We start from the raw sequence: 25000 nt of genomic DNA, 5'->3' as shown, positions 1-25000 counted from the left end.
CTTCAGAAACTCAACAGCATCATGACTGAGGGATCTGATGTGGCAGATACTCCGGAGACCTCCAAAGACACCACAGGCAGCACAGAGCAGTCTGCCAAGGAAATGGCAAGTATACCAGCGGGGACTCAACACTCCGGTTCTAACCGGAATAACCCTTCGCTTCTGGAAGCTCAAGAAAATAGCTTGGCCTATGGGCCCAGCAGTGGCGTAGTTAATGCTGGTTACCAGCATGACGAGGAGACGACAGGTGTCGATGGGTCTAATAATATGAAAGAAAAAGATACCAATGTGTAGAACTTAAAGCCTTTCATAGACATGCCCAGGTTTCTTTTTTCTAAGTGCTGTTGCGTTTTGTGCCAAAGTAGAGACTCCTTAGTGAAGATTATTACAAGATCCCAGGTGCACTATAAATAGAAACGTCAAGGGAAAATAAGTAAGTGGTTGAATAAGTTCATAGATATGCCCATTTTTGTTTTAAGTGCTTTTGATATCGTGCCAATTTGAAACTCCTTGGTAGAGTGTAATACAAGATCCCAGATGTAGAATGTAGATACAGAAATTTAGACGTCAAGGAGAAAATAATTAAGTGGTTAAATAATGAACTGTGATGTCCATGAAGTATTAACCAACCTATGTCTACATCCTCATGGTGATAGTGACACTTAAAATGTGCTAAAAATATGATTGAAAAGGGCGTTGTAAACATATCTCTAGATCTTACCTAAGTGGTATATTTTGTAATGTGATAGAATGTTAGCTTATTTTCCATCAAATCGAAAAGACTTTTTAAATATCAATTTCGATTTCTCTCACATATTTTGACAAAGATATCATAGTAATTGTTTACAACACCACACTCTCCATTTACTCCAAAATAATGCAATCCTGCAGTTCTCATCTTCTTGCACAGTAACTAGATGGTTATTTGAATTCTGGGAAAGCAATAATTAGCAAGATATGTTGAGGAAGGGGAAGGGGTTATAAAAAGAATATAGTTCGGTTTCCTCACTAAACGACTTGGAACTGACATGTCAACATAGTCAACTAAACAGAATTCGTGATGCCAGCGTACATAAACAGAAGTTCGTGATGCCAGCGTACATTTGATATACTGTATATTCAAAATATACTTAATTAAAAATGGATTAATTACTCAAAAGTGTCCAGAAAATATGCAATTTACAATTAGTGACACTTTTGAGTAATAACTTGATGTTTAATTTAGTATATTTTGAATATACAGTATATCAAATGTACGCTGGCATCGCGAATTCTGTTTGGTTGACTATGTTGACATGTCAGTTCCAAGTCGTTTAGTGAGGAAACCGATCTATTTTCTTTTTATAACCCCTTCCCCCTTCATCAACATTTCTTGCTAATTATTGCTTTCCCAGAATTTGAATAACCACCTAATTACTGTGCAAGAAGATGAGAGCTGCAGGATTGGATTATTTTGGAGTAAATGGAGAGTGTGGTGTTGTAAACAATTACCGATATCATTTATAAATACTCAAATATTATATCTACTGATAATATTTTACATCTTCAGAATCAGAAAAAGTAAGACATCTTTCATGCCCAGTGATTTAGAGGTTTGAGCACAGATTCGTGAATTAGAGTTGTTTCCCCTTGAGCATATGGTCATTAAAAATTAATCCTAAAAGCTGTGGAAGTAGACCGTGAAGGGTCAGTGCCCTTGTATGTCGTAAAGGAAGGATCTTTCATATGATACACTGCCACAAGGATCACGTTACTAAATGTAGTGCAAGAGCCAGCAGGAAGTAATGAAACTCATTAGTATATGACGCTTTCGTGTGCATTATATAAACTTCTTCAGGGTGCAGTGCAAGTTACCAACCATTTCCTGGTGCGTGTGATCGAACCAAGAAATACGTGTCTATCTTTTTTTTTCCATAACCGAGGTTAATATTTGCTTCAGATAAAGCTGACTTTTTCCCAGTATTGGTAATGTACTAAAAGGACAAAAACCTTCCTGACTCGGACTTACCAAATGAAAGGAGTTCCATCCTATTCTTCAGATTTAGTTTCACTCCTTGAAAAATATCCATCTGATGACAGAATTAGCAAATGGAGGTATACATGGATGTTTCCAATTGTACATGAATTAAGGCAATATACTAAAAGTTTCAAATATAAAGACAGTATAATAAACAGGACAAATGTTTGGTTGTGTAAATAAGCCCCTTCATCAAATAGATATTATGATACACTATTTATGTTTACTTGTTTCTGAATGCTAATTGGTAACCATTTCTTTCAAAGATGCCAAAGCCAAAAGTGTTTCGGTCACGAATCAGTAAGTAATAATTTCATGTTGTAAAATTGAAATGCCTCTGGAAAAAATATATAAAAGCATTGTTTATAGTTGAGTGTTTTAAAGGGTGATCGTAATGCAAAATTATAATCTGGACTATTTTAATCACGTGTGTAACAAGAAACCATGTTTGTGCTATTGATATGTTGTTTATTCATGAGCCAAAGGACCTGAAGTTGGGTCCCCTTCAAGAAGCGGCCTTCTGCAATGCAAAGAAGGCCCTATCAACCGATGCAGCTCTCACTTTTCTTATCCCACATGCCTTTCTCCTTCTCTCCACCGATGCCAGCGACGTCGCTATTGGTGCAGTACTTGAGCAGATGGTCAACGGCTCGCCCTGCCCATTGGTCTTCTTCAGCATAAAACTGTCTAAGGAAGAATCAGGTTATTCTCAAAGCAGCTTTGATGTCCCGCTGCAAAGATTCCAACTGGTTTACTCAGCTTCCCTGAGTCCTCCTGGGACTAAGGACCACTCCTAAAGACGCCCTCGACGTCTTGGCAGCTGAAATAGTGTATGGCGACCCATTATTAGTTCCTGCCGAATTTTTTCCTCTGCAACCTCCTCCGACGATCTCCAACGCATACATCACGTCGTGGGAAAATTTACTCCATGCTGCCAGACTTACAAGCCCCCAGTGAAGCATCACATACCGACAGACTTGCACTCTGCAATACATGTCTTTCTACGCAGCGACACTAGCAAGCCACCGCTAACGCCCCCTCACATGGACTCTTTCCTTGTGATCCAACGCAGTCCGAAAGCATTCCTACTAAACATTCGTGGCAAAGAAGACTGGGTCTCCCTTCATCGTCTAAAACCTGCTTATCTCCTGCCAGATGAACCACCTACAGTTCGCCTCTCTAGATCAGGGCGTCCTATTTAACATGTACAGTATGTTATTTCTTGGGGGGGGGAGCCATGTACCAACCGTGTGTCACACGATCATACATAGTAATGACATTTCATTTTTTGTATGTATTATGCTTCTATCTTCGTTCTCCCCTCGCACTGATAGGAACCTGAAATAACATGTCTGTTTTTCGCACCGTTAACTGTTAACTGGTGAGCTTGTCGGTTGAACATGAAATTGCCTGTTATGTTTTGTATGCCCTTTTTGCCTGGAGTTTGTGTATATATAAACGGATGTTCTGTAATAAAGTTTACTCAGTTGCTTTCATCCTGCCTTTGAGTCACAACCTTCTCTCGCCCCGTCACAATATCCTTTGCAAAATAGCGGATTTGACTTGCGTCTCTTTTCCAGGCAATAAGTTTCAAATCCATGTGGAGTGTGTATGCATGGCATTCCATTGGTAATGCATGCATTGGATTTTGGCATCTTGCATAAATGCATCTGTTGCAACAGAACTCAAATTTGATTATAGAAAAAAAAGAATAAAGGGATGCAATGTATGACGGAGATTTGCTTATTTGAATCTTAAGTTAGGTTTTCCTTATCACTATCATAGATGCAGCCAAGATAAGGGTTTAAAGGTTTAAGGTTTAAAGGCCACCATGAACGGCAGAGGCAAGGGACAGTGACAATGCCCTAGCAGGACAATGTCATAAAGACTGACCATATATACATTCGATCAGCACCCAAGCCTCCTCTGTCCCCAAGCAAGAACCAGGGAGGGTCAGGAAATGGCTTTTGATGACTCAGCAGGTAGACCTATAAGCTCCCCCTAACCACCCATCCTTAGCTCACAAGGATGGTGAAGTTACTGACAGTACAAGAAACTATCGAGCATGAGCATAACTCGAACCCCAGTCCGGCAGATTGCCAGGCAGGGACGTGTCTAAAGTTTTGGGGAGGGTGAAGTAAGTAATTGTGGCAAATAATGAAAATAGAATTATATAAACGCAACATAATTTGCAATTCTTTAGAATTCTGGTTTTTCGCTTTGTTATACAGAATAGGTATGCCTAAAAAAATAGTGATGATTGTGAAAATAGGTAAATCCAGCCTTAACAGACATATTTCAAGATTGATTTAGTGAAGCATTCATTTCTAAATATAAAGTAAACAATGTAGCTTCTAATGTGAATTTCACTTTATGAAGACACTGCAAAATGGGATTTTCGAAACATGTCATCACTGACATTTCCTTGTTCAGCAACGCCGGTATTTCATGATCCTCAATAATCAAAGCTTTCTCTTCACGTGGAGCACTGCAGGCATTACTAAAGGATATTTCCAAAGCCCTATTTGACAAATAGATGCTTCCACTTCTTAGCCTTGTGTGTAACTAAGAGTTTTCCCCCTTAGTTGCATCTCATCGACAAAAATGGCCTCCCCGGTCGGGGCGCCAAGAAACATGAACCAAATTCCCTAAACCACACCCGATGTGACAGATGACAAGTTGGATGACACGTGACTAATTAATTGCGCATTTTTCATTGACCTCTTATTGTATGTTTCCGTTATTCCTTTTCTCCTTGCTTTGAAACATCCCAGCTTGGCAATCTGCTGGACTGGAGTTCGAGTTCCGCTCAAGCTCGATAACTTCTTGCACTATCTACATCCTTACCATCCTTCTGACCTAGGGATGGGCGTCGGGGGAGCCTATAGGTCTACCTGCTGAGTCATCAGCAGCTATTGTCTGGCCCTCTCTGGACCTAGCTTGTATGTAGAGGAGCCTTTGTCGCTGATCATATGTATATATGATCAGTCATGAGGCCATTGTTACTTTCCCTTGCCTTCAGTATCACTCATTTGGTTATCAGTAAATTATTAGTACTTTTCCACCTTGACCTTGACCCTACACATTCAACTCCTCTTCTCCTACCATCTTGGGACTCACAGGTGAGGCTAATATCCTGCATTCAATTCAATATTTTTATTTGTAATAAATTAAACTTTTTCTCATTTCATCTTATATGGAAAAATTCACCTGAGAAAAACATTAGTGGCAACATAAACCTTGAATGAAGTTAAAACCTTCGGTGATGCATAATCATTAATATTGTGGAGAACCTTTTGAAAAAGAGTTGCTCTTGGAATGAAGGCGTTGCTTGGGTGTGCTTTGCAAGGGGAAGGGAGACGAGCCTCCTTCCGTCAGGGGAGGGGAGAGACTGGAGGATGGTCTCCTTGCTTCTTGATTGCTCGGCCGTTGGCAGTCTAATGAAAGCATTATCTGAGCGATATGCGATATTCACTACCACAATTTGCCGTCTATCATCTTCTCCGCTTCCAAGACAAGGCAAGGAGATGGGGTCGATTTTGATAAGCGAGAAAGAGAAGGATGGGCAAAAATACTTTAATATAATAGGAAATTTTGTAATATCAGGTGGAAATAAGTTTTTAAGTAAGCCTCAAGTTTGGTTAGGTCTCTGGTTATACTTTAAGTTGATTTCTGAATATGCATTTAAGTTTTCTTCTAAAATACCTAAATTTTTTTTTTTTTTTTATTTTGTAAGAATTTTAATTGTATTTCTCAGTTGACATCCTGTATAAATAAATGTGTATATAAATTTATAGCATCATCACAATCAGCCGTTGCTAGTCCACTGTAGCACGATGGACTCAGGCGTATCTTTCCACTTCCGTTTGTTTATGTCATCTCTATGCCAGTCTATACCCGCAAATTTTCTTAGTTCGTCAATCTATCGTCTTGCCCATGTTCATTTCTCTTTCTTACATGTTGTTGGATTATTATTATTATTATTATTATTATTATTATTATTATTATTATTATTATTAGCTAAGCTACAACCCTTGTTGGAAAAGCAGGATATTTTAAGCCTAAGGGCTCCAACAGAGGAGAATAGATCAGTGAGGAAAGGAAATGAGGAAATAAACTACAAGAGAAGTAATGAACAATTAAAATTAAATATTTTAGGAACAGTAACAACATTGAAATAAATCTTTTATATACCTAACCTATAAAATAATTAAAAAAGAGGAAGTGAAATAAGATAGAATAATGTGCCCAAATGTACCTTCAAGCAAGAAAACTCCACTCCAGACAGTGCAAGACCATGGCACAAAGGCTATGGCACTACCCAAGATTAGAGAAAATGGTTTGATTTTGGAGTGTCCTCCCAGAAGGGCTTCTTACCTTAGCTAAAGAGTCTCTTCTACCCTTGACAAGAGGAAAGTAGCCACCGAACTATTGCATTGTAGTAAACAACCCCTTAAGCGAAGAATTGATTGGTAATCTCAGTGTTATCAGGTGTATGAGGACAGAGGAGAATGTGGAAATAATAGGCCAGATTATTCGGTATATTTGAAGGCAAATTAGAAATAAAATGTAACCAGAGAAATGGATCCAATGTAGTACTGTCTGGCCAGTCAAAGAACCCAATAACTCTCTAGCGGCAGTATTTCAAGGGTGGCCAGTGCCCTAGCCAACCTACTACCTGCAATACTTTGGTCTCGTATCCATTTTGTTCTTTTTTCTTTCTCTTAGTGTTAATCCCATCATTCATCTTACCATAGATCATTGGGCTGTAACTAACTTATCTTCTAAGTTTTAGGGTTGTGGTGGCCAATGCGATAACGTCCATGACTGGTGAACACCAGACTGGGGTTCAAGTCCTGCTCAAACTCGTTAGTTCCTTTAGATGCTGCAACCTCGCCATCCTTGGTCTTAGCTTGGGTGGAGAAGGGGCTTGGACGCAGATCATATGTTCAGTCTCTAGGGCATTGTCATGCTTGATAGGGCAATGTCACTGTCCCTTGCCTCTGCCATTCGTGAGAGACATAAACCTTTTAAACCTTTAGTAAGGCTCCAGGTCTCTGATGCTCAAGATGAAACTGGTAGGAACATCTGCTTAAATCGTGGCCACGATTAAATACTTTTCCTTCTTGAGAAAGTGGCATCTGACTTTTCATAACCCCATTTTGTTTACCAAAAGTTCTCCATCCCATGCTTAGCCTTCATTTAATTTTTGGTCACGTCATGAGGAAAACAGTTAATTTAATGCATATATATATATATATATATATATATATATATATATATATATATATATATATATATATATATATATATATATATATATATATATATAGTGTATATATGTATATGTAATGCATAAATAAGGGTAAATAGAAACTTGGAAGATGGAATAAATGATATGGTTAATTTTAAAAAGGACAGAGGAGTAAATATAAATGCTGATGGAAAGGAAGAAGATACAAGTCAGAATAAGTCAAGTAAGATAGACAGCTGGATGTTTGCAAAAGAATTGCATATGAAATTAGAAATGTTTGAAAGTATTGTCAAACTAACGCTTCTCTATGGAAGTGAATTGAGTGAAACAAAAAGGGTTGAAACCGTTAAGAGGAAATGTTTGCATAGCATGTGTGGTGTGATAGGAAGTGATAGGAGGATAAATGATGAATCATAGTATCTTTAAGCGGTTCGGTCGTGTTAGAAAACTATAGACGACATAAGGTTGGTGAAGAGAGTATTTGATTCAACAGTGCTATGATATATGCAGAGAGAAATTCCTAGAAAGAGTTACATGGTGTGATAAACACATTGGAGAGGAAGGACCCTGATATCTAGGAAGCAAGAGACACCGGGCAGGATAGGGGTGAGTGGTGCAGTGCATCAAGATAGGGGTGAGTGGTGCAGTGCATCAAGATAGGGGTGAGTGGTGCAGTGCATCAAGATAGGGGTGAGTGGTGCAGTGCATGCAGATGGGCTCGATATACTCCTGGTGAGCCTTCTGTGGATGTGTATGAGGTGAGCAATGCTATGGAAGCTTTACGGATTAGGACGTTCATTTTTCATTCTGCAGTTGAAGATCGAATGTGGCAGTGAATGTGTTTTGTTTTCTGTGTGTGTGTGTGCGTGTGTGTGTGTGTGTGTGGGTGGGTGTAATTTCTCCAGGGTGCAGAAAGGCAAAGGGATGATAAATTCATCCCAAAATGTTTAGTAAAACTAGATTCAAGTCCCTTTGGTTTTATACTCCTCAAGTATGAAAACTGTATCAGTCACTACTGTGTTGTTTGTTGTTTGTTCTCTGACGCCATTCTTATTTATATGTGGGTATACAGTATTTATACATAATCAACCATTACCTGTTATCTGTAGCAAGGTTGGTTTCGTGGAGAAAGTGACACCTTAGTCACTGCCACATCCTTAAACGTATTGCTGAATCAGGGAAAAGTTCCCTTTGAAAGAAAAAAAAATCTCAAAAGCCACTACGTGCACCTACACTTAAGTCTTAACAGCAGCACATCGAACCACAGTCCGCCACTTACCTCAATCTCTCACGCATCAAGGCTATTAAGAGCCCTCCTTTACAATTCCTTTTCAACTTCATGTATCCAAGTTCCAACTATTTTTTCCTTTTCTTCCTTCACTATTTTCACCAACTTTATTGCCCTCCATTATTTACGTATGACTAAACCATCTCAAAACACTCTTACCCGATGCTATTTTTTAACCTCTTTTGGGTATTTCTACACTTTATGATCATCATCATTATCTCCTCCTACGCCTATTGACCCAAAGGGCCTCGGATAGATTTCGTCAGTCGTCTCTATCTTGAGCTTTTAATGCAATACATCTCCATTCACCATCATCCACTTCACACTGCATAGTCCTCAACCATGTAGGCCTGGGTCTTCCAACTCTTCTAGTACCTTGTGAAGCCCAAGGCACTGGAATAATCTCTCTTATAATTTCATTTATAATCCTGTCCTACCATTTAACTCCCAATATTCTTCTGAGGGCTTTGTTCTCAAATCTACAAAATCTGTTGGATATTGTTTCATTGCCATACCACGACTCGTGTCCATACGGTAACACCAATCTCATTAAACGGATATATTGCCTAATGTTTATATGTAATTTCAGGGGATTTGATTTCCAAATTTTACCCAACCAAACCATTGCCTTATTTGTTTTTTTTTTTTTTAATCTTTCATTAAACTCCAATTCTGCTGTAAATATCCTGTATTAGCGAAATCATAGTTCCTAAAAAATTAAATGTTTCTCCTTCCAATGATATTTCATCTTCCATTGCATATTCCGATCTCATCATATCTGTCTTTCTTCAATTTACCCTGAGCCCAACCTAATATGATACTTCATGCATTCTGGTAAGCAGGTTTTGCATATATATATATATATATATATATATATATATATATATATATATATATATATATATATATATATGTATATATATATATATATATATACAGTATATATATATATATATATATATATATATATATATATATATATATATATATATATATATATATATATATATATATATATATATATATATATATTGTGTTCTGCTAAGGACAGCGTCATCAGCATACTCTAGGCCCGCTAATATCCTGATACCAATCCAGTCCAATCCTTCTCTTTTTCTTTTTTGGTTACTTCATATACTGTATAAGGCTCCATTATTTCATTTTTATATATAAGATTCTTTAGGTATGGGACTTACGCCTTGTATTTGTGATCTGACCAAAATTTTAATTCATTTAAAGTTTCCTTTTTATTATTAAATGGCTAATCTCCATTAAGGCTTTTTTTTTACACATCCAGTTAGTTTACCCTTTTTTTTCTTTCGTCGGACAGTATCTCCATTGAGCCCTTATTTTACACATCCAGTTAGTTTCTTTTCGGATATCGGACTGACTGTCCACAAGAAAAAAAATTTATTTCTATACGTAATTGATGGAATTCCATTAAAAGTTCTGGAGTGTTGCGTTATGTACCATGGAAGAATATATTAAAATTGGGGGTGAATTGAACGATGGGCATCGGAGACATCTGTCCCTAAGATCTATAAAAAGGTCCCTATTGGATTTCCATAAAATCTTATGGCGGAACTGAAAAATTACCGAGGAATAATTCCTATATTAATGAAAAGAATCAAGGTGTAGATTCGAAATTTATGGCAAGGTTGTGGTTTCACCGCATTTGTAAGATGTGTACATGAATGACACAGTGATTAATTTTCGGTGCTCAAATTATTTTTGTTCGGTCACAAACAAAAAGCTTTCACGAAATAAAATATAAGAAAAAAACAGTTTACAAAGAGCACAGTAAATTATATGTCAGAATAAAAAAAAAAAACAAAGTCTGATGTAAAACAGTAATTATGGGGAAACGAAAACTTTAAAAATAAGAAAAAAAATGAAAAGGGTTTAGAAGAAGTAGAAGAAAAAGAAGAAGAAGAATAAATGGAAAGCAGAAGAGGATATAAAGATTCAATCGCATTCAATCTGTATTGCATCTGAAGACACTCCCTGGAGGATTGGGGTTACCTGAGGAGGTAGAGGGGGGGGGTGAGGGAGTCCCAAGTCAGATTCTATGAATAAAGCGAATTGGCAAAGTTGAGTCTGGGTCAAGTTCCGACAAAGTTCCCTTCCTTGGAATGACCAATCTTGGGGTTCGAAGTCAGAGAGAGAGAGAGAGAGAGAGAGAGAGAGAGAGAGAGAGGTGGGGTAAAGACGGAAGCCGTTGAAAGACTGTCCCAACCCAAGGCTTAAAATTAGTTTGAAATGCTCTCTCTCTCTCTCTCTCTCTCTCTCTCTCTCTCTCTCTCTCTCTCTCTCTCTCTCTCTCTCTCTCTCTCTCTTTTATATATATATATATATATATATATATATATATATATATATATATATATATATATATATATATATATATATATATATATATATATATATATATATTTATATACATATATATATATATATATATATATATATACATATATATATATATATATATATATATATATATATATATATATATATATATATATATGTATATATATATATATATATATATATATATATATATATATATATATATATATATGTATATATATATATATATATATATATATACAGTATATATATATATATATATATATATATATATATATATATATATATATATATACAAATCTTATATATATAGTGTATCCATATACATACATATATATACTATACTATATGATGTATATGTATACACACACACATATATATATATATATATATATATATATATATATATATATATATATATATATATATATATATATATTATATGTGTGTGTATATATGTATATATGTATATATATATATATATATATATATATATATATATATATATATATATATATATATATATATATATATATATATATATATATACAGTATGTGTGTATGTACGCGTACGCGTGTGTACTCTAAATTATTGTTAATTAATGTTATTCCTACTAAAACTAATACTCCCACCACACATTCCAGTCACTTTGCATTGTCTCCCCTCTCAAGAAATATGCCTGTGTTGCTAGCTACGCACACATGCATTTGTTTTTACAGACGAAAATGTTTTCCTATAATGCATAAATACCTGCAAAGAAAGCTGACATCAGCAAAATTCTCATGCTTTTAAAGGCTATTTGTATCATGGAATTAAGACCCCGTTTGATTTCACAGACAACGTAATTATTATGAAACGCCTTGAGTATAATTAAATGCTAATTAGTCACTGTGATGAATATTATAGTGTCATTAAGTGAAAGGGGAGAATAAGAGGCAACGCTGGATTAAATGTAGGATGGAATTGCTGTCAGTGGCTGATGCTACACCACACAAGGGGGAATATACTTCGAAGTTTGTTTTAACAGAATCGAGAATAATTTTGTTTCTTTTTTTCCCTTTTCCTTTGACAATAGACTTATTTTTTAGTTGTGATGATAGATTTTATTAATCAAGTAATCCATTATTTAGATCCTATTTCACTTTTCTTTTATTTGAATTCAACGATTTGCCTTTAAACTTACCTGTTGGTGTTGACGCGACTTTTTATGAAACAAGCAATCGGTTATTCATATTACGGTATGCCAATGGGAGCCATTGACGTCTCTTTTCTACAAAAATAGTACAAAATACCATTAAAGTTCTAAAGGCCGCCCATGAATGGCAGAGGCAATGTCCTAAAGATCAACCATATATATACATGAACATTATGACCAAGACCCCTCTCCACCCAAGCTAGATCCAGGAAGGCCCAGGCAATGGCTAGTAATGACTCAGCAGGCAAACCCCATCATCGCCATCCTTAGCTCACAAAGACGGTGAGGTTTCACACACTATTATATTAGCAGCTAATTTACAACCATAGGGGAAAAGCAGGATGCTATAAGCCCAAGGGCTCCTACAGAGAAAAATACCCCTGTGAGAAAAGGCAATAAGGAAACAGATAGATTAGTGTACCCTCAAGCAAGAGAACTCTAACACAAGACAATGGAAGGCCATGGTATAGAGGCTATGGCACTACCCAAGACTAGAGACCAATGGTTTGATTTTGGAGTCCCCTTTTCCAAGAAGAGCTGATTGCCATGGCTAAAGAGTCTCTTCTACCCTTACCAAGCGGGAACTAGAAACTAATGGGCTTATGTGGGGCTCGAACTCTCGTCTAACATATTGCTATACAGATACGTTTCCAATCGATCACTACAATACATTTAGCTGAAAGAAGCTGTCACTTCTAGTAGAAAGCTTTCCAGCACCCGTCAAGTCACCAATTCTCATCGTTTGCTCAGTGAAGATCTCTTTTCCCGTGACTCGATCACTGATCTTTTTCCTCTTCTGCCAAGTGTTGGAATTCTATTCCTGCTTCTGTTTTCCTTTGTGTTTTGGTGACAGATTCTGAATTCTATTTATGAAAAATCCTATAAAGATATTACGAACAGTCAGTGAAATATCTTTCTTCGCTATCCAGGATCTGCTTGAAAATGATTACTTTTGTCTAAAAGCTATGAGTTCATCTCAGAGATTTTTGAGAGAAAGAAGCACAATTGAAAAGACCAACCTTCAAAGAAAATCTTCCATTAAGAAATTTGGGCAGAACCAAAACTGTTGAAGATTTTCCTTCAAAATATCAAAATAATGTCTACAGATATTCAAAATATATTAAGTACGTTTTAGGTAATCCACATTCGATTTAAACAAAAACCCAATACAGTGAAACTCCCTTTCACTGTCTGTCCAATAGCCATAATACTGTGATTATGGAGAAACCACCCTTTAGGGTCTCGGCCGCAAAGACGTGTTCTGTATACACACTTCGAGAAAATCACCAGAATAAATGGAATATGCTGAAAGGCCAACATTCGCAAGACCACAACAGTATTTCCAATTCTCTGCTGTTCACCCAGACCGCACCAAGAATGTCCGAGATGGAAAGCAGACGCGATGTTCAAATATTCTCTTTGTAAACGCAAACTTCTTCTTCTCCTCTTAGCCTGAGACGTCGACTCCACTGACCCACTTTCAGAGCTAGTGACAGAAAGCGGCCATTCACCCATGTTGACTTATTCCACGAGAAACGAGAAACGAATCCTTGAGGGATCCGCCCTCAACGATGGAGGAAAACGAGAATTGCATGTAATTACCGGAACATCATGTATAGGAGCTTTATTAGAACACATTTTATATAATTAAATCACATATACGAGACTTCATGATGTACGTATATATGAAGAGCACGCATTGGATTGCACGATTTTGAAAGCATCTATATTTTCGAGGTTATAAACTTATAAAGCCCATTTTATATTTGATTAAAAAAAAAGAAAAAAGATTATTTAGGAAATGGAAAACTTTTTCGGTTAAACTTCCCTAAATAAAAGCATAAAGTGTCTGGCTATATATATATATATATATATATATATATATATATATATATATATATATATATATATATATATATATTTCCGGTCACACTAAGCTCTTCCCGTCCCTCAGGTAGAGGGAAGAAGGAGTAGTCATACCCTGGTGAGAGGTGGATGCATGTGTGTGCAAGTGTGCATATCTATCAAAATAGTTAGCCGTCCTTTTTTGGCGGGTTGCGTACACTAGTGATGTGAATAACTACTCTTATTTTCAAGAATGCTTCTGATATGGACAATTTTTTCTGTTATTGATCCTTGGTATCATAATATCTGTTATTGTAACTGAATCCCATTTCTTCTTATTATGTTCATTACAAAGCAATTTAACCATTGATTCACATTTGTGCATTTGTGTTTCCGAGGTCTGATCAAATGAACGTTCTGAAATAAAAGGGGAAAATTAATTCTAAAATATTGTTTAGGGATTTCGGTACCTCAGGAGGGAGACAGCCATGAATTTTGGCTGAAAAAAAAAAGAAAAAAAAAAGAGAAAAGGCAGGAAAAGGGTATTATTAAAAAAGGAAAAACACTACTATAATCCTCTGTTCAAGGATCACAGTAGCAGGTATATGCTCATAATCACGTCATGAATTCAATATTCTCTCTCTCTCTCTCTCTCTCTCTCTCTCTCTCTCTCTCTCTCTCTCTCTCTCTCTCTCTCTCTCTCTCTCTCTACAGAAGATATTTTACAAGCGGAATTTAAAAGTATAATTCAAAACATGTTTCTTATAACCCCATAACCACAACTTGAATTCAGTTTTCTCTTTCTCTCTCTCTCTCTCTCTCTCTCTCTCTCTCTCCTCTCTCTCTCTCTCTCTCTCCTCTCTCTCACTCTCTCTCTCTCTCCGGAAGATATTTCACAAGCAGAATTTAAAAGCATACTTCAAGACATTTTGTTTCCCTCAACTCCATAACCACATCTTATCTCTCTCTCTCTCTCTCTCTCTCTCTCTCTCTCTCTCTCTCTCTCTCTCTCTCTCTCTCTCTCTCTCTCTGATCAAATTGAACATCAACCTATTCATGGAAATGATCCTGCACGTGTTTTCTCAAACACCAAAGGCGAGAACAAAATAATTACCCTTCAGTAATGATCTCAGCAAGACATCCTTCGCGTGTCTCTCGGACATGAATTAGTTTAACGAGACTGGCGTGTTGCTTCTCCGTGTTCTTATAGGGCTTCTCCCAGGGGGACCATCCTTAAAGGAGATCTGAGTACCGCCAAGGAACGGATACAATTTGGAAGACATAGATCTATCCTCTTGTAGACTTGCGAACATCGCGAAAAACTTGCGACTCCCACGCATGGACCACTGTAAGCGGTACCTTTCTATCAGGATAGGATTAGGGTCTGGGATGGTAGAGGAAAGAAGGCTAAATCCCACCCTCTGGATTTCAGTGTCGGGAATGAACGTCAACTCCACAACTCCGTCCAGCTTTCGCTTTTAAATTCGCGTCCGGAATATTGCGTTCGGTTATGCAAAACTACCCGAGCGAACCGGTTCATAATTTTACGCCCGCTGGCATGAAATCAACCAGGTTTTGGGTTTAGGGGGAAGAGAGGCCAAGGCTTAATTGCTTTCCAGGTAGTAAGAGAAATACACGAATTTCAACTTTTTTTTTATAAAAGATGCAGGTTGCAATTCACTACGAGTCATAGTGACTTTGGATGTTCGAAACCTGGAGAAATAATAGTTGGTCTTTTCATGTCAATATAATTGCACTTAAAATCACATGATACACTTGGATTTCCTTTTACCTTCTCAACAACATATCAAATGGCTAATTAATCTGTTATTAATTGTCATAAGAAGAATTCTTTTACCAAAATAATTTCACTAGAAAATTTCATCCGCAATTCATATTTGTCATTCGTGTCCTGAATTTTTATATTCTATATTCTGCAATTTTTATAACTCTACCGCTAAAAAACCGATCCCTTTTTATGGGAAAAAACTATTTCGGAAAAAGAATGGACTGGGGTCAGGTCGCATCATCTGCAAAAGATTATAGGAAATTTCATTTGCCCCACAATAGAAGTATTGATGTTTTCGTTTTGAAATGGCGACACTACACAAAATACTTATTTAGATAGCAGCACATACACCCACACACACATACACATACACACTCATACATACATACACATACACACACACACACACACACATATATATATATATATATATATATATATATATATATATATATATATATATATATATATATATATATATATATACAAGTGTGTGTATGTCCACGTGTTTTTGTGGTCTTTGCTTAAGATTTAAAAGAATATACGTATTGCAAAATGGATGAAGTATTACATAAAGGCTACTGTAAGAATCTAGCTTTGTTATCATTTTTAGAATCATTGTTATCAAGTTCTGATGAACAATTGGGTTGTTTAAACAATCCTTTATCGACATGACACACGGCTTCGAATCTGAAATTCATCCATCTCTCTCTCTCTCTCTCTCTCTCTCTCTCTAAAAGTTTGCGGGGATATTGCAAAATCGAGTGTTAACCATCATGTAGAGTTAGACCTTGTACTATGTAATCCGGGATTCGCTAGTTTCCTATATATTCCCCGATTCGTGTCATCGCTATGCTTCCAAATGGATATATTGGCCTTATAAAATAAAAGATATTGTACTGCACGTGTTTCATACACGCTTGTACACTGTAACGTTATCACCTTTTTTATCTCCCGCTCTTCCCCACACTGATAACAGAACCTGTTTAAGCTTGCCTTATCATGTATTAGTTGGTTTGTATTTCTGTGACATTCTTGCTCGGAACTGCTTGTATACGAACTCGTTTTCTGTTGAATAAAGGCTACTTGCATTTTTCTCGCCTCTGTCTTAACAACCACTTCGCACAATATTGAAAAAAAGAAAATAAAATACAGACCTCTGTTAAAGTAACCCTGATTGGATATTGGCAATCCACCTGGCCTCGACCTCCAACTCCCGAGGAAGAAGAAGTTGCTGTTTGAGAATAACTTAGATTAGGATCATCTCATGATGTGAGATATTGAAGGCATTAAGGGCCTGGCATGGACCTGTAGACTCCGCATAACCTGTTTTACTAACAAAGGTTGTTGAGCGTTCAAAGTCATTTGTGTTTTCTTGGGTTGTTGGTGTGCGTCAGAGGGCATTTGGGTTTTCTTGGGTTGTTGTTGTGCGTCTGAAGGCATTTGGGTTTTCTTGGGTTGTTGTTGTGCGTCTGAAGGCATTTGGGTTTTCTTGGGTTGTTGTTGTGCGTCTGAAGGCATTTGGGTTTTCTTGGGTTGTTGTTGTGCGTCTGAAGGCATTTGGATTTTTTTGGTTTGTTGTTGTGCGTCTGAGGGCATTTGGGTTTTCTTGGGTTGTTGTTGTGGGTCTGAAGGCATTTGGGTTTTCTTGGGTTGTTGTTGTGCGTCTGAAGGTATTTGGGTTTTCTTGGGTTGTTGTTGTGCGTCTGAAGGCATTTGGGTTTTCTTGGGTTGTTGTTGTGCGTCTGAAGGCATTTGGGTTTTCTTGGGTTGTTGTTGTGCGTCTGAAGGCATTTGGGTTTTCTTGGGTTGTTGTGCGTCTGAAGGCATTTGGGTTTTCTTGGGTTGTTGTTGTGCGTCTGAAGGTTTTTGGGTTTTCTTGTGTTGTTGTGCGTCTGAAGGTATTTGGGTTTTCTTAGGTTATTTTTGGGCATCTGAAGGCATTTAGGTTTTCTTGGGTTGTTGTTGTGCATCTGAAGGCATTTAGGTTTTCTTGGGTTGTTGTTGTGCGTCTGAAGGCATTTACGTTTTCTTGGGTTGTTGTTGTGCGTCTGAATGCATTTACGTTTTCTTGGGTTGTTGTTGTGCGTCTGAAGGCATTTGGGTTTTCTTGGGTTGTTGTGTGCATCTGAAGGCATTTGGGTTTTTTTGGGTTATTGTTGTGCGTCTGAAGGTATTTGGGTTTTCTTAGGTTGTTTTTGGGCATCTGAAGGCATTTTGGGTTTTCTTGGGTTGTTGCAGTTGGGCGTCTGAAGGTATTTGGGTTTTCTTGTGTTGTTGTTGTGCGTCTGAAGGCATTTACGTTTTCTTGGGTTGTTGTTGGGCGTCTGAAGGCATTTAGGTTTTTTTGGGTTATTGTTGGACGTCTGAAGGCATTTAGGTTTTCTTGGGTTGTTGTTGGACGTCTGAAGGCATTTATGTTTTCTTGGGTTGTTGTTGGATGTCTGAAGGCATTTGAATTTTCTTGGGTTGTTGTTGTGTGTCTGAAGGCATTTAGGTTTTCTTGGGTTGTTGTTGGGGATCTGAAGGCATTTGGGTTTTCTTGGGTTGTTGTTGGACGTCTGAAGGCATTTAGGTTTTCTTGGGTTGTTGTTGGACGTCTGAAGGCATTTGAGTTTTCTTGGGTTGTTGTTGTGCGTCTGAAGGCATTTAGGTTTTCTTGGGTTGTTGTTGGGGATCTGAAGGCATTTGGGTTTTCTTGGGTTGTTGTGCGTCTGAAGGCATTTAGGTTTTCTTGGGTTGTTATTGGGGGTCTGAAGGCATTTGGGTTTTCTTGGGTTGTACCTTTCCCTTGTCCTCCACCTTTTACGATCCTTCAAAACCTGTTTCAAAGAAGACATAGCTGCTGGACTTCGTCTTGTTTGGATAGGACTTCTCGTACTCGATGGAAAGGGAGACATTATCTATCCACAATTAGCAACATTTAAGAGGATTTTTGGTCACATGAACTAGGTTTCTTTCTTATTTTTACGTACCGTGACAATGTGAGAATGACGGAAAAAAACTGCATGTGGGAATTGAGATTTGTCTTTCTCTGCGCGGTCTGCTGTTGTCATTAATCGTGCGTCTGGCAGCATTGAAAAGGTGACCTGCTGGGCCAATTCTTTTCTTGGGGATTCAGTTGTACTCATTCTATATGATTACCCATAAGCCTTTAAAACAACGGTGTCAGCCAAATACATTCTGTCTATGGGTAGAATTTAGTGACAATTGTGATGAGTGAAGTTTAGTGATGGTTATTCCTGACAATCAAAAATTGTAATTCTGAAAATTATCAATTTAATGTATAACATTCCAGAAGAAACCTAAAGCCCAGACAGTTGCGTTCGACTAATCTAGAAAGATTTTTACCCTGACACCATCCTTCTATTGATAAGAGAACATAACGTTGAAATGGAATTTGAAAACACAACTTAAACATCCTTCACAGAGGTAAGTGCAAAATTATGCTTCTATGGTATTTTTATGTTGAATGTGTCAAAAGGGAATTGCTTTTTACTGAACTTATGGATCTGAAACTTTAGGTGTACATATAAATGCTGATCCTTTACAAGAAATACACTTCACTTGCTTTTGCAATTTATCCCCAGAACTTGTTAGCTATTTGTTTTCTGTAATTTTCTGATTCAATCTTAAAGTTTTATTTTTCTTCAGGTAAATTGAAAGACAACCTCTCTCTCTCTCTCTCTCTCTCTCTCTCTCTCTCTCTCTCTCTCTCTCTCTCTCTCTCTCTCTCTCTCTCTCTCTCTCTCTCTCTCCTGGTGCATTATAGCCATATATACAAGGTGAACAAACTCAAGCGTACGTACACATTCATATACACACAGGCACGCACACATATTCATACACGCACAAATCATATATATATATATATATATATATATATATATATATATATATATATATATATATATATATATATGTATGTATATATATATATATATATATATATATATATATATATATATATATATATATATATATATATATATATATATGAAGCAACACGATGTCGTCTTCGATAAAAATGAATATATCTAAATCTTTGTGGTGACCTCAGTTGTGTGACACCATTATACGGATATGAATCCGTCATTAAATGGACCTCTTTTTTTTTTGGGGGGGGGCGGTGTTAATAACTTAAAACATCCACTTGAATGAGTAAGCCAACTCAAATTTTGCCCTCTATATTGGCAATTCGAAGTGGCCGAAGATATGAGCCTCCTTAGTTTTGTCATCAATATTTATAAGTTGAAATGTTTTCTTCAACATGTGCTTATTCCATATTGTTGTCATTGCAAACAATCTGAGGTCTAATCTTCAACAACAACAAATGCATCCGTTTCTTGTCTACTGTAGGACAAAGGCCTAAAACGTGTCCTTATTCATGTCTGGGGTTCGGCCAGTTGTCATAACCACGCTGGCCACTGCGAATTGGTGACGGCGGGAGACTTTTTCTATGATCACTCACAACAAACCAATGTAATATAGGCAGCCTTGACTAGTATAGCCTTACTGATCATAGCGATACCCAAACTTATTCACCACGTTAAGGTATCCCTATTCAGAAAGGTATATATATATATATATATATATATATATATATATATATATATATATATATATATATATATATATATATATACATATATATATAAATATTATATATATATATATATATATATATATATATATATATATATATATATATATATATATATATTTATATATATATTCATGTATATATATATATATATATATATATATATATTTATAAATATATATATATATATATATATATTTATATATATATATGTGTGTATGTATATTATATATATATATATATATATATATATATATATATATATATATATACATTTTATATTATATATACATATATAAATATATATATATATATATATATATATATATATATATATATATATACCTTATACAGTATCTATATATATATATATATATATATATATATATATATATATATATATATATATATATATATATATTTATATATGTATATATAATATAAAATGTAATATATATATATATATATATATATATATATATATATATATATATATATATATATATATTATATATATATATATATATATATATATATATATATATAAATATTTATATATATATATGTATATATATATATATATATATATATATATATATACATGAATATATATATATATGTATGTATATATATATACACTATGGCGGGAAAAAATTGCCAACCCGTCTCTCTAACATAGCAATCCGTGACTGGAATGTATAAATGGAAGGGATAGAAGGGCCTGATGTGGACCACTGGCGAGAGTTTTGGACTAAAAAAATCTTGCGTCACTTTTCTTTTCTTTAAATGATTCCCAAATGTTTCCTAAAACGAAAACGTAATCGTGTGAGTCAGGTAACCCCGTTCAAAGCGAGTTTTTTTTTTTTTTTTTTTTTTTTTTTTTTTTTTTTTTTTTTTTTTTTTTTTGGAAGGGGGGGGAAGGGGGGGAGGGGGGGAACACCCAACTTTCACTAACGGATCGAGTTTTTGCGTCCAGTTCAATTGGGAGAATGATCACATTCGTTTTCTCAGCCCTTTTTATTTTTTTTTTATTAAGGAATTACTCTATTATTCAAACATCAGAGAAACTAGTTTAAATGCTTGAAGGTGTCTCGTGAGCGACAAGGGACAGGACAATGTTCTGGAACAATGTTTCTCAACGAGGGGGTCGTTGATTCTATCAAAGGGTCCTCAGAACGTGGAATTTAATATATCATAGTTAATCCTGTCATGGCTTTTTATAATTCCTGATTACATGGTGTTTCAAACAAGATGTCCAGTTTCTTCTTGCACTTAGCCCTACCCTGGCTAGTTATGTCTCAAAGTGTGGCAATGTTTTCTATAGTATTTTATAATGTTCCTATCACTGAAGGCTTTAGAATTTGAGGAAATTATATTCGTTCGCAACGTAGCTTCCAGGATGGCATAACCTGATGCAATAGCTATACAGTGCGTTGTCCAGAGCTCAACCCGGGGCAGGGTTAACGTATCTTCACTGGGTGTAAGTACGATACGACAACTAAAGGCTTTCACATATATTTTTATTATACTTTTATCTTTTCACTCAGAGAGTTTAGTCAGTCCTTCCATGCAAAAAAAAACTATATGTATATATATATATATATATATATATATATATATATATATATATATATATATATATATATATATATATATATATATATATATACTGTATATATATATATATATATATATATATATATATATATATATATATATATATATACTGTATATATATATATATATATATATATATATATATATATATATATATATATATATATATATATATATATCATAGAATATGACAAAATACAAAGTGTACGATAATTTCACTCTTATTTTCATTGAAATACGATAATTTTGGAACCTTTATTGAGCCTAAGGAAGGAGCTGTATACATTGTTCTCAGAAAAGAAGCCTGAACTTGCAGATTTATTCAATGATGATAACTGGCTTCTTCAGCTGAGCTACCTGGCAGACATATTCAGAGAAATGAATAAGCTGAACACAAACATTTCTCAGTACCATAAAGCTGAGGCTTCCAACTGAAAGCTCAAGTTGAAGCCTATTTTTACTTCATCGGCAATTAATTCTGTTTGAAAATATGCATTGAATCAAGTCAGAGGTATTAGTTTCAATGTAGTCAGAAGCACAGGTAACAACAATGCACCTGTCAAGGTTGTTCGTTGGAAATTCTAACAGGTATTTCCCTGCGCTAACTGAGAAGCAGGCTGCTTCTGCCATTGAGTAGAAAACCCCTTCTTTGAGAAGGTTGAGATGAAGCTCCCAGAAGCCTCACTGTCAAAATTATTGGAGAAATTCATTGGCCTATTATCTGATGGTACCATGAAGATTTGATTCAATGTAGTGCCACTATAAACCTTCTGAGTTCAGTGGCATCACCTTTCACCTCCACATATCCGAGTCAAGCTTTTTAGCCATGACAACACTTGAATCTAGAATTCATGATTAAGGATTGAAGATGACATGGGTATCAATTTATCAAGAACACCACCATGCATTGATAATATGATTTGTAGTAGTCAACAGCAAGTATTAACCACTCTCTCTCTCTCTCTCTCTCTCTCTCTCTCTCTCTCTCTCTCTCTCTCTCTCTCTCTCTCTCTCTCTCAATGAGAATGTATAAGTATTTCGTTTTTACAAAAATAGATATTTATATCAGAAAGGATATTTTTAAGAGTTTAGCGATTAAACTTTCAACAGAATGTTTCAGTTTTTAAATAATCTTTCATCAAACTGTAAGTTATGACGATTGGTTGATTGATTTGAGGTTTTCTGGCATCCTGACATCAATGTCATTGACGCCGAAATAAGTTATGACGAGAGAGAGAGAGAGAGAGAGAGAGAGAGAGAGAGAGAGAGAGAGAGAGAGAGAGAGAGAGAGAGAGAGAGAGTCTCTAAGAACACTTCATGATTATCCCAGATCTTCTATGAATCTCGACGTGGCTAACATAAGCCTGTGTCGTTTTAATCAAAACTAGGACAGCCGAAGACGTGGGTCGAGAGGAGGAAATCCAAAAGTTAGGTTGGAAAAAAAATGAGAAAATGGCATACTGTTTCCATTCTCTATTAGAGAGCTTTAATTTCCAAGTAGATATCTTTCATTGGCTAAACTCATGTTAATTCATACCGAATAGTAAACCAATCAACTCGGGTATCGTTAGAAAGCATCGTTTGCGTTGATCTCTCTCACCCATAACAATCGCTCAAACTTCTTGGTAAAATTACGCAATATTTTATATGCTTACTGTCGACAGATGGTCAGGGTTACTCCTTGTTCGATGACGTTGATTGGACGAAGCATTAAAATAAGGATAGGCATCAAGCTGCGCAGCTTCCATTTGTATGTCTATTGCGCATGCCCAGAGGGATCAATTCTGTGCTTACTTCTTCGAAAGGTAGTTGGTTATTTACAATTTTTTTTTTTTAGGATGAGGTTGCACACTTGAATGCTTCTTTTAACACTGGTCACTTTAACCACAATCGTCTTACTACCAGGTACAGAGTTATTCTAACTGGCGTCTTTTCTTCCGCCCAGATTTCATCCGATCATTTATCCAAGGTGACTCAGGCCTGATAACTACTCTAGCTTGCTCAAAGGGTGCATGCTTATCCTTGATACGTGTTTGAAATTACTGATGTTGATGGTTTTAACTTTTGGTACTTTATCAGTTTTTTAAGTGATGAGGTTTTCTTATAATGAAGTCACAAAAAATAGAGAAGTGATTTGTATTGATGATCTCTTGAAATTGAACCTCCTAATGTCTGGCTCCAAAACTCTTCCAACGTTTTCTTAAAGCTAGCAATATACAAGAAATGAGGGTGGAGGTCCCATGCAAGTTCATTTGTAAAGATGGCTCCTAAAAATTAGTTATCAATGCCTGCCATCTGGTATTTATAGGTGGTCAGAATATTTAATTAACGCCAGTTGAACTCTATGTAATATACCTTTGTAATTCATACATGTATAAATACAATAGCCTTTTACTGGAGAAAACTCGGTTAACTATTCACCGTGAAACATACAAACATCAAAGAATGTCAATGGCAAATATGATATCGAAAGCTAAGAAGAGCTTTTACTCTGGGAGGATAAATAAAAGTTCTGGTGGTGAGAAGGCTATATTTGATATAATAAACAATCTTAGGAGACAAGAACAAGTTTCACCCCTACCTCCACATAATAACACGAAGCAATTAGCAAACAATTTTGGTGTGGACAAAATAGTAAGGATTCAGTGATCTTGCAAACATAGACCAAATTAATCATATTGACATAGACATAAACATAAAGAGGTATGATAAAGAATTTTCTAGCTTCAAACCTGTATCAGATAGAGATGTTCAGGTTATTATGACAACATCAAAATCATGTGATTGCGACCCTATCCCGACACGACTTCTTGAAGATTGTGTCAAGGAATTATCGCCTATGATTACACACATAACAAGTACATCAATTATACATGGGATTGTATGTTAAAACATAAATTATATGCCGCCATTAACTATTTATTTCAATCAACGTCTATACAAATCGATGTGAATATATTATAGTACATGAAATCTGCTAAAATCATATTTGATGATTTAATAGTGGACATACTGCGCTAT

General features: G+C 35.8%; 3 protein-coding genes across 3 annotated transcripts in view; 2 read left to right on the top strand and 1 right to left on the bottom strand.

Annotated features, from left to right (window-relative positions):
- The window catches only part of LOC137622914 (probable G-protein coupled receptor Mth-like 1), a 32538-nt gene extending 31636 nt beyond the window's left edge, over positions 1-902 (top strand). The window contains exon 9 of the mRNA XM_068353475.1: positions 1-902. This exon is cut by the window's left edge and continues 118 nt beyond it. Coding sequence (XP_068209576.1) covers positions 1-294 — 294 coding nt within the window. The 3' untranslated portion in view covers positions 295-902.
- A 17010-nt stretch (positions 903-17912) lies between these two features.
- LOC137623412 (sporozoite surface protein 2-like) lies at positions 17913-18659 on the bottom strand. Its single transcript, XM_068354244.1, has one exon. The coding sequence runs from the start codon at positions 18657-18659 to the stop codon at positions 17913-17915; it is 747 nt and encodes a 248-aa protein (XP_068210345.1).
- Positions 18660-18956: 297 nt separating this feature from the next.
- LOC137622913 (probable G-protein coupled receptor Mth-like 1) overlaps positions 18957-25000 on the top strand; it is a 29370-nt gene continuing 23326 nt past the window's right edge. Inside the window, exon 1 of the mRNA XM_068353474.1 lies at positions 18957-19191. The gene's annotated coding sequence lies outside the window, so the exon portion shown is untranslated. The remainder of the gene's footprint in view (positions 19192-25000) is intronic.

This window comes from Palaemon carinicauda, chromosome 30 (genome assembly GCF_036898095.1).
Source record: "Palaemon carinicauda isolate YSFRI2023 chromosome 30, ASM3689809v2, whole genome shotgun sequence".
In the NCBI taxonomy this organism is placed as follows: domain Eukaryota; kingdom Metazoa; phylum Arthropoda; class Malacostraca; order Decapoda; family Palaemonidae; genus Palaemon; species Palaemon carinicauda.
This window is presented reverse-complemented; position numbering and strand designations above follow the sequence as displayed.